This window comes from Toxotes jaculatrix, chromosome 7 (assembly GCF_017976425.1).
Source record: "Toxotes jaculatrix isolate fToxJac2 chromosome 7, fToxJac2.pri, whole genome shotgun sequence".
NCBI classification, from domain to species: domain Eukaryota; kingdom Metazoa; phylum Chordata; class Actinopteri; family Toxotidae; genus Toxotes; species Toxotes jaculatrix.
The window spans coordinates 28,929,686-28,940,865 of NC_054400.1; the positions used below are offsets into that span (position 1 = coordinate 28,929,686).

The window sequence follows — 11,180 nt, forward strand, 5'->3', positions numbered from 1 at the left end:
TACGCTTAAAGATTTTTGGAGCCTATTTCAACTTTAAAAAAAAAAATGTAAATGTTACACAGTGTAGCTTTAATGAAACTTTTTCTGACATAGTTGAAAACAGGTCACACTTTCTTGAGCAGTAGTTTAATTTTTAAATTTAATTAATTCCTAATGAAACATGAGTTTTGACGGAGGACTCGCATTGGGATTAAATCTGTAGATGCGCTGTCAGAATAGGAGCGTATAAACCAGATGTAACGTCTGAATGATGTCACTCAGTCCGGGTCCACTGATTCTCTGTTTTTGCTTGCACCTCCTTGATAACACAACTTCCTCTATAAATGTGTACATTATGGGATGTTCAGACGCGTCAGCTGACATAGCTGCTAACTGAATCAGCTGATACTGACTGGGGTGAAACATGTCTTTGCTTGAGTTGCTGTTGAGGATTAAACTGAAATATTTTAGCAGGATCAAACTCAGGAAAGCAAAGTGACTCAATGCCCTCTACCTTTGTTAGCAAAAGCAACAGATTGGATCAGACAGGAGCTGCCACCATGGCTCCTTCGAACATGGGGAAAAAATTCACAGAGTTTCCAAAAACTCTCATGTACATCATTTTATCTGATATATTGTCTGTTTTTAAACATACAGAAAAACAAAAATACGTGTTTTAAGGAACATTAGACCAACACCTGCTGTGTTCTGTGACTGTACACAGCATCTCCACAGCAAGTCCTGTACCAGCTACTGGTAACAAACCCAGTCCTTGACCTAGCTCACAATATGTAAGTCAAACAGGCTAGTTTCCTCCTGCTCCCAGTCTTAATGCTAATGCTCATGTGAGTATGAGCATTTCCTAAACTGTCCAGCGAGCGATGCTGTAACGTGCAGACAGTCTTACTGTGTGTTCTCAAAAATAATTCTACCACATTTACTAAACTTCGAAAAAAAATCTGTTGGATTTCTCAAACACACTTACCAAAGTGTCGTCAGAAGAATCAGAGGATGGGCTCACATTCCAGATGTTGATGTATATACTTGTATTTGTATCAGGCACAGATTGAAAGGACATTATGTCACAGTTACTGTCTGCTTTCCGGAAACCATGGTTCATCTGCACCGTCTTTCAAAACGTTGCTTGGAAACAGTCAACAAAGCCTTTTCACTATGAACCATACCTTGCTCTTAACTTTATATTGCCTCAGTTTTATGCATTTTTATTTTGACATTGTTTAACTTTTCTCTGTTTTTAACACACCTTTTGCTAATGAAGCCAATGGATCTTGTGATGGGCCTTGTGAGAGATATTGCTGGTTACAGATAGCCTCCTTCTGATATTGTATGTAGCAAAGGGCTGGGAGTGATTAGGCAGCGACTGCGGGAGAAGAAGTGGAAGAAACAGGTTCATGCATTTGAAAAATCACCTCAAATTGTGGACTGAATCTGAGAGATTATATATGTTATCTAAATAAAGGGACCTCTAGTCTGTGTACTTTCTTTGACCCTAGAAAATAAACCAAGAGCTTGGAAGTGCCTAATGATACAACCGATACAACTGATCTTCATTTTTATTTGAAGCTTGTGGACTTTGAACACAGAGGATTCAGGTTTATTGGTTTTATGAAGGCAAAGGCTATGGTCTGTGCGCACTTGTGTGTGTGTGTGTGTGGGTGAAATGATTTCCTGAATTTAAAGCGTAACTGATTTACCAGTTGGACACATTAACTTCATTGTGGAAAACAAATGGCGGAGGACAATTTCACTCCATTTATCCTGGTACATGAGGTGACATGTATCCCGCCACTCTTTTTTTTATTTGAAATAATGCATCAGATATCTGGGGGTGCAAATAAGAGTTTATGAAAACAAATCTGTAAAAGTTGACTATTAATTTAATTACAAATATAAAGTGCAGGATGAGTGAGTGCATATTCACACAGATGAAGCCCATGTCTCACTCATGCTCAGGGTCTTGGCTTTTTCTACACAGCATGCGTCACCTTCCACTAGAACCATACTTTATTAACCGTAACCACAATGTTCCCCTTAACCAAAGTGTAGCTTCCATGCATGGGTGCTGTAAAAATGAGTTACTGGAAAATCTTGTCACTGCTGGTGAATCAGTCCTCAATCAGCTTGGGATATCATAGATCGCCATAAAGGGTTTAAGTCCTGTGAACCCAATGAATGAACATGAAGAATTGGGACGTTTGGACTGAAAGACAACTTAAGGAAGCCATGTGCAGTTTTCTGTCACATGTTCAGGGACACTAAAAACTAAAAGTCTCTGATCTTTCATGATCCCATGTAATCATTTGTCATTTTTGATTGGCTGCCCACATTTCCAGATGTGGTCCTCCTCCTGTCAGATGCAGAGAGAGGAGGGGAGAGACACAGGCGCATGAAAATCAGCATCCTGCAGATGTGAGCAACCAACTTTTATGACCATGATAGACAATGAATCCTAACCCTCATTCCTGATCTACTTTGGTTTAATTTCTATCTGTGTCTGTATGTCAACCTGCAAGAACTGAAATCAAAACACCAAGGTCCCTGACAGCACAGCTCATGACAAGAGAGAACCCAAGTCGACTGAGGCGGGGGGGGGGTGAATAAGCAGAGCTCACCTGGGTGTGTATGCAAGCTGTGTACGCTCTCTTGTTGTCCTCTTGGCATGTCCCAAGGCATGGTAATTAGATCCCTTACACCTGACAACAACAACAAATCATTCAACCAGGGATAAATGTGCCATGACAGGATACGATGAACTGAAAAAACTAGATACACAAGGAACTGTATATGTCAGAGAAACCACCTGATCTGACTGATAACACATGATGAAGTTTAACCCTCAGCAAGACCAACAGGAAGTGACTGTTCATTTTTAAATAGCAATTTCCCCATATTTATTGATTTCAAACAAAAATAATCAAAAAAAACATATTAAATCAACCAACAATAATCTAAGAGGAATGCCCTTAAGGAATCAAGAATGTAAAAAGACAACCTGGAAATATTGGAAACGGTAGAAAATATGGTTGACTAGTGGGAAAGAGTCATTATTTCTGGAATGCCAAATGAAATTAAAAATGACTATTATTAAAATTACTTCTTTGTGGTCCTCTGTATCTCTGTTATCTCTTACACCCAACTTTATATGTACATTTTAAAATGGAAGATGTTTGTACATAACATTTTAGACATAGTAGTGTAACTTCATATATCAAAGTGGCTCTTCAGTTGATTCATGTTGGCTTTACAGCCACTCATTGTATTCCCTTGACCTTCAGTTCGTCTCGTACTCGGCTGAGGTAGTCAGGATCAGGGTATCCATAGCTGCAAACACAACAACGACAAACACGTGTAACTTCACATGGGCAGTTTCACAGCTGATGAAAATCCATACACTCACACTATTATTGTGCATTAGCCCTGTAGTGTGAAATCACACATGTAACATGAATGAAGGGTGGGAGTCACACAGATTGCTCAGTCGCTTATTTAAAATGGTCTGATAACATATAAGGCACAAGCTGGGGCTGCAGGAACACTTAGTTTAGAGGTGTGTGTTGCACATGAGTGAAATGTAATGTTGCCACATAAAGCGTCCTTACTGAGTTGGTCCTCCATGTGTTGAGGTTTTGTGGTGAATGTCGTTCCATGTGACTGTATTGTTCCTGCCGCTGGTGGTCGACCGACCGACGGTGAAGATTAGCCTCTGGTCAAAGGCGCGCCTCAGCAGCTCCAGGATGCTCCTGCCCTCTGATGTGTCTGGGAGGTAGGCTGTGCGGGATACACCTTCATATGTATGACCAGGGTTAGGATGCTCCTCCTGCAGAAACAGACACACACACACACACACACACACAGTAAAGATTTCTCTGCTTAATGATATACTTCCAGGCAGTGAGTTATTATGGGGCTTTCAGGTGACTCTGGGTCCACAGCTTTTTGGCAATAACAGCTGTTTATTCTGTTATTTTTTTGTCATGAATTATTTATGATTTAGTAATAATGAAAATGGGAAAAAAAGGAAAATGAAGGTTCGCACACTGCAGTTCCCTCAGATGGGGTTTGACGAGACGTGGTGGATGGTTCATTAAACTGCATCTAAGGGAGCTGCAGTGTGCGAACCTTCATTTTCCTTTTTTCGCATTGTTTTATTGACCCAGCACCTGATTTTGTTCTATGGGATGTGCACATCTTCTATAGCAATTTCAAGACATTCTGATACAATTCCTACGGTAATAAGCAAGAATAATCGCAGAAACACGCAGGCAGGGATTAAGGGGAGTAAGATTAACAGACACCATCATATCTTGAGGAGCTTATAGCAGAACCTTGAACTCACAGAACCCAGGCTTACTTTTGGAGACTCTAGGAACCACAAATAGGAGGCAGATCCTTCAGTTACCAGGTTCCTCTCCTGGCAAGCAGACACCCTCTCCATGTTTAAGAGGAGGCTAAACACTTTCCTCTGTGATAAATCGTATACTTTAGTTCTGGCTCAGGCTTTGCCTTGAACCTTCCCCTAGTTAAGCTGCTATAGGCTCAGACTTCTGGGGGGCTTCCAATGATGCACTGAGCTCCTCTCTCCCTCCATCTGTTCTCATTCATATCCCATTGATACTTGTTAATCACTCAGCTTCTTCTCTGTCCTGTAGTTTTGTTCTTGCTCTCCACCCTTCTCTTCTCCTGTCGCTCTCTGCAGGTTCATCTGCCTCCAGAGCTGCAGAGTCTGGATCTGTGGCTGTGGGCCTCCTACTGCCCCATTATTAGTCTCATTAACTATTAGTCCTATAAAGTCTTATTATCATTCGTTTTACTATTGTTATTGTTAGTCTTATTCTTAGTTCCATAACTAGTACTATCATTGTCTTCTTATTATCATGTGGAGCCTGCACTGTGCTCTGTTCTCCCTCCTCCTGCTCTCTCTTCTTCAAACCACCACTGGCTAAAGTACTGTATGCTAATATGATTAGCTAAAAACAAGCAGGCTGCAATGTACACGCTAACATTAGATTCACAAGCTCCACTTGACTTTCCACCTCCCGTAGACTCATTTCAGTGTCATTCCAGTTATCATTAGTCTAGTTATCAGATTTGATGGATTAATGATCTTATTTGAGCTAGAAAGGCTGGTGTTGGGTGTGAATGTCCTCCTGGATCTTTCTGTGGCCAACTTCTGATTTGTACATACACCTGCTTACACAGAGGACGTCAGCTGAGTAGGCGGTCCTTCAATGTGGCCCAGGACACAGTTGCTTTTGTCTTGGGTGCACTCACACCTGTAGTTAAACCTGTCCACTTGGGACTGGATCACCCGAGACGCATGTTAATGCTAGGTCTGAACAGGACCATGAAAGAGTCTCACCGGAATGCTTCTGGTCGTCCTAATTGATCTCTGATGGTCCACTGGTATCATGTGACCATACTTCCATTTTCAGTGATGACAACTGAGATAAACTTATTCACTGATGAGGGCTGTGAGGTGCAGCTGAAAGCTCCAGGAAAAGCTAGCGGGTGGATCTTGAAACTACAGTTTCTCAGGGAAAGGTGAAACTGAAATTGTTCAGTGTTATATGTATAGTCTTACCGTCTGGATGCCACTGGGAATGTAATACTGGATGATTATTGTTCCATATTTCTCATATCCAGGCATAGACGAAGAGCTTTTGCTGACAATCATTCTGCCTCCACGAGGCTGTGTCCCCGTCAGAGTGCCGTATAACTCTCCACATGTCGGGCACACAGGCTTGTAGTCAAAGGCTTGTTTCAGACAGCCTCTGCAGAAGGAATGCTTGCAGCGCAGGGTCACTTTCTCTGTTATTCCTATTGGTTCCATACAGATTGGACATGATTCATCTTCAGTCTTTTTACCGTGCGCAGGTTGAGGACCCGAGGTCCTGCTGCTTCGAGTGTCTGCTGGACCTTTGTTCACTGGACTCTTTCTTGGACTTGATGCATTTTGTAAAAGGAACTCTTTCAATCCAGCAATGTCCGCAAAAGGCCCAGTCACTGTGACTTCATATTTGTTGTGGCTGGGTTTGAAAAGGAGACGTGGGAATCTCCGCTGCAGGGCTTTGTGGTCACTCACTCGGACAGTTGTGACTTGCAGGTCAGAGGCAGTTCTTTGGTACAGTGTGATGAATCTCTGCCTGACATAGTCAGCACGAACAGGGTATCGGGAGGCATGGAGCGGCCTTATGATCACCTGTACTGTGCTGCTAGGGTTACTGCATGCTGTTCTGAGGTCAGGTGTTTCAATGACAAAACTATTCCCTTGAATGTCACTAAGGTCTTTTGTACATTTTTGCTGAATGTAGGCCATGACAGTCCTCGACACATCCACAGGTTTGACATGAGCTGAAGCACGTTTGTCTTGCTCACGGGTTCTTTTGTGCGTGGTAGGACTGGTGCGACGCTTCACTGTTGACAGTTTGGATATCAGGTGATCCAGTTCCTCAAAGGTTCCTCTCACGTTGTAGCAGGAACCATTTTTCTCTGGACTGTAAGATCGAAGAATCTTCTTTAATCTTTCACGGTCTTCGTACTCAGCTTGATCAATGATGATGGCGATGTCTGTAATAAACTGCAAAAAGATATGACAGAAAGACAGTCAGCGATAAGGTAAATACCTCCTTCTAAATGCAGTATGCTACATTTTCTATTTAGACTCTGTATCCAAGACTTAGTATGTGAACTAACATACTGTTGATACCTTTGAGAAGACCCAGCTGGCAGGAGAGACACTGCCTGGCAAGGCAGGATTTCATGACTGAGCTATGACAAAGACAGCAACTTGTACTTTCTTTGACTGTGTGGAAATGTGATGTTTTCACATCCCAGATGAAAGGTGAAAGTTTAAGTAAAACACGAGAGTCAGGGGGCAGTCTCTACTGTCACCGCCAATAAAGGCAAAGTGCTTGGGTCATCTTATATGACAGTAAATAATGATCCAAACCACTGAGCTCAGACTTTTGGGCCCCACTGTATGTGACTACATATTAGATCCAGACATTTTGAAACAGTTAAACTACACCGTTTTTTTTTTTCTATCCCACATATATAACAACTGATGTATGGTTTGGGTGTGGATCACGTAGATTGTCACCATATCTTTTAAAACCCGTATTGCAGAACACCACAGTTAGAAACAGTGTAACATCTGGTCTGGTTAGTTTAACCCATAGATGTAATAAGTAAAGATATATAGTAAAGATATAATAAACTAAATGACAGTATAAAAATGATGGCTTAGGGTTAGAGCTTATACTTTCTGGTTTACTTTAGGACTATGTCGGGCCTTGATTTTGGTAATGATGATTAAGTGGTTATGTTGCATGAAATAGGGGGGAGGATTAGATTATGTTTTAACATGTGGTGATGTGTTCATGTTTGGACTAAACAAACAAACAAACCATAACCAGGCCTATAGTTGGAATCATCATTACAGCCTAAATATGTTAGGGAAAGTTAAATGCAAGTTAAGGGTATGCTATGCTAAAACAGCAGTGAATACTATTATATTTTCGTTTATTGTACACCTTAAATTTACATCTTGGCAAAAATTATTATTATTTTTTCTCTTTTTCCCTTCTGTTATGATTATCAATTGTACAATGCTGCATTTGCTAATACATTTTCTTATTTCTTACTTATTATGTTAATGTCTGTTCATATGTACAACGTTCGTGCACTGTATAGATTTTTTTTTTTTAATTAAAAAAAAAAAGGTCGATTAACGCGCTTTTATTTTGAAAGTTACACGCCCAATCCAGAGGTCTTCTTTCACAGTTGCCTGGCCAACGCAGCGTCCTTCTTTACGTTAAAAAAAAAAAAAAAACTTATACAGTCTATGGTCAAAAATTAAACAATGTTTATATTTACTTTGCTTTTGTGCCTCAGTCAGAAAGAAAGTGCTCACATGGCGCCGCCATTCGCTTATATCTTACTGACAGAAACAACAGTGATGAACTATCAGATAAAACACAAGCTGAGCTGTCTGTAAAACCTCTCCCCGCTGTCATACCTCATCGTCCTTTAACCTGTTACACCATTTCAAATGTGAATTTATGAAACCTACCTCCATAACGCAGAGTTCTTCTAAACCTGTAGCAACGCTCCCCTGGTGCTCTGAACAGTCAACTCCTGTCTGTTTTATAGTTTCAATTTCAGGTTCCGGATGTTTTTTTTCTTCTTCTTCTTCTTCTTCTTCTTCTTCTTCTTGATGCATCACAGCTCTTTGCTGCCTCTCACAGGCTGGGATTAGATTGCAGTTCGGGGTGATTTTGTTTCCATAGGCGTCTATGGTGTGGTCCTGTCCCAGCGATGAGTGCAAGGACTGCTTTCCCAATCCTAGGCTGACTCTTGGTGAGAGCCTCACTGTAATCACATTTCCTTCATAATGGATTAGTGCTCATGTGTCCCACTTAGTACATCTTGGTCTCTCTTCAGGGCCTGTTTAGCAGTCATTTCATGATCTAGCACGCAAAGAAGCCCCACTGAACCTCCTGAACTTCTCCTTTTCAGTGAGACATGATTCCTTTAATAACAAGTTCTTTTTCTTGTATTTTCTTGGCAAACACTTTCCCATAATGCATAGGTATTTTCCTGAGTTCAAACTGCCAGTTGCTTCTGTGTGTGTCTATTTGTGATACAGGCTTGTATTTATCAGTTGTTTGATATCCTTTCTGGCTGGACTGCAACAGTGGAGTCAGCACCATCGGCTGACAGAGGGATTGATGAAGTCACACCATTGGTCTGTTGGTCATGTGTTAGAGTTTCCTCATTGGCTGTTCAGAGACAGTTTTCACAAAGTCATCTAGAGACAAATCTAGCAGCTTCTTGGACAAACTTTAGCTACTTTCCCATGAGTGCAAGGTCAGGCTTCCTCAAGAACTAGAGTCAGCTTTGTCCCTTCCTGTAGACGTTGTCTGTCTGTTCCTGATGTGAGGGCAACTGGTCTGTTGCTATAGAGAGAAGATGGCACAGGAGCCTTCTCCTGACTCAGGCTAAGGTTAAAGAGGAGCTGAAGGATCCCACACAGCTGGTAAAAATAGGAACATAAACCATTCATGTTAAAAAGCTCAGAGTGGAGGATGTATTTATGGTGTTAGGGTGACACCAAGTGGACACATGCTGCAATCAAAAAGAGACAACTTTTTCAAGTGTCTGCAGAGACTTGTAAAAACCTGATGGTGAGCCCACCAGCGATCTCAAGGTGGGTGTCGTGCAGCAGGATCTTCCACGATCCCAAACACGCTTCCAGTGTCTCCGGCTGCCTGTGCTTGGCCATCAGTGAAAATGTGATTTGTACTTATTCAGTTCAGGTAGAGCAAGTCGTTCACTGGTGGATGGTGGTTCGGTCCCTGGCTCCTCCAGTCTGTGGGTCCAAGTGTCCTTGGGCAGGACACTGAACTTCAAATTGAAGTGTGAAAGTGTGTGCGCATGGGTGAATGTGACTTGTAGAATAAAAGCCATTTGAGTGGTAGATGAGACTAGAAAAGTTAAGTTAAAAAAATTAAAACTTTTATTACATACATTTACTAAATGATGTGCTTGCTGGCCTTCTCAGTGTTACAGTTTTTTTTTTTGAGAAGAGATGAATCAAACCCAAACGTAGCTTTGGCATTTGCACTATTTAGTTAACTTTAATTGCTGTCCTTTTGTATTCAGTCTTGTTATGCTTGGCCTGTTAATAAACTATAAGTCTTGGTGACTCACCAGTTGGCAAGTAGCAGTGGGTAGTGTTAGCCCCTGAGACTGGAGGGGGCAACACTGCCTGGGTACTGTCAATTTATAGTCTGAATTAACTCTACCTTTAATGAAAGCCTTGTATATTAATGCTCTATAAGCCTGTCTCTAACTCTGGTGCCAGACTGGGTCAACAAAGGTAGAGGCGGCATAAAGTTACTTTCAAATCTTTAACAACAAAAAAATCATTACAATATATGTTTATAGTTGATAGCACAGGGAAAGAAACCAGTTTGCTAAACAAACTGGATATTACCTGAGCATCAGGTCGTGGTAATTTAATCTAAATGATGTAGGAAAGAAAAGGAGAGCTGAAGTTTCCGAGCAGAGCAGCTGTAGTGTCCGTGTTTGTCCAGTAGAGGACAGTGGAGCTCTACACTTTAGTTTTTATCTTCTGCTCATTTACAGACCCACAGCAGTGACGCTGGTGGCCACCATGTGACCGTCCTGACACACCAGCAGCTGAGTTTTCAATCAAACACTTTCTTAACACGGTGTCTCCTCTGTAGTATCACACTGCACATCTTTGTTTGCTTGTTTGTTTATTTGTTATTAAATTGACTCTCAGTAAACTGAATCTGAATGCACAGGAAGGCGGATTGGCTGGATCTCGTCGGTCCTGAAAGACGCCACCGGCGACTTTTCATCAGTGACTTCAGGTGAAGCTGGTCCTGGTCCTGGTCCTGGTCCCGGTTCCGGTCCCAGCACAGTATGTACGGTCAATAGGACATGATTTGATCGACAGCTGAAGCTTTAGGATTGTTGTGATTCTCCTCTCCTGCTGTTTGTAGCCTGTAGACCTGTTTACTGTATGTACTGGTTTATGCTCTGTACAGGTTTCTGAACAGCACTGGAAAGACTGGTGTGTGTGACAGGTGTGAGGTGACATTTATATATCAGAGTTCCTGAAGAGCTGAAAATTAACTATAAAATAAAAGAGGAAAAACGATTAAAAAGACGGGAAAAAAGAATGTTGTTATTATTATTATTATTATGTATAATTTTTATTTTGTAATTCAGAAATATGTCAAAAACTTTAAAGACTTTAATAAATGGAATGGTACTTGTTTTTTATATATTTTAATTTATTAAAATATCGATAACCAAAAATAAAATAGGATTCAAATAAATGAACATTCTACAGTTTTAATAAAAATGTCATCGGCTCTTTTCCTCCGGTTTCTAAGCAGACTGATTCCTAAATTGTAACACAGCGTTTCATGTACATTAACAACCGGCGGGAAAAGAAAAATGTAGGCTATGACCCGAATTTGTGGTCCCCCGTGTACGAGCGTGTTCTCCGCCCTGACAGATAATATCCAGAGGAGAGCGAGCTGCAGCTGCAGCAGCAGCAGTCAGTTTATCAGGCAGGGTCGGATTGACGAGGTTTAGACATCTGTCAAATTCAGCCAATAGAATATACATTAGTAATATTGAAA

General features: G+C 41.2%; 1 protein-coding gene across 2 annotated transcripts; it reads right to left on the reverse strand.

Annotated features, from left to right (window-relative positions):
- Nucleotides 1–1,537: 1,537 nt before the first annotated feature.
- si:dkey-3h3.3 (uncharacterized protein LOC100144568 homolog) lies at nucleotides 1,538–8,161 on the reverse strand. 2 transcript variants are annotated; one of them, XR_005894288.1, is made up of 5 exons: nucleotides 8,072–8,161; nucleotides 5,582–6,577; nucleotides 3,600–3,817; nucleotides 2,613–3,321; nucleotides 1,538–2,347 (listed from the first exon to the last, which is right to left on the reverse strand). XR_005894288.1 is itself a non-coding variant. In XM_041041959.1 (4 exons), the coding sequence occupies exons 1-4, from the start codon at nucleotides 8,075–8,077 to the stop codon at nucleotides 3,252–3,254; spliced, it is 1,290 nt and encodes a 429-aa protein (XP_040897893.1). In that variant the 5' UTR covers nucleotides 8,078–8,161; the 3' UTR covers nucleotides 1,538–3,251. The 2 variants fall into 2 exon arrangements, 1 of the variants encoding a protein (XP_040897893.1); XM_041041959.1 differs by having other exon boundaries at nucleotides 1,538–3,321.
- Nucleotides 8,162–11,180: the final 3,019 nt, after the last annotated feature.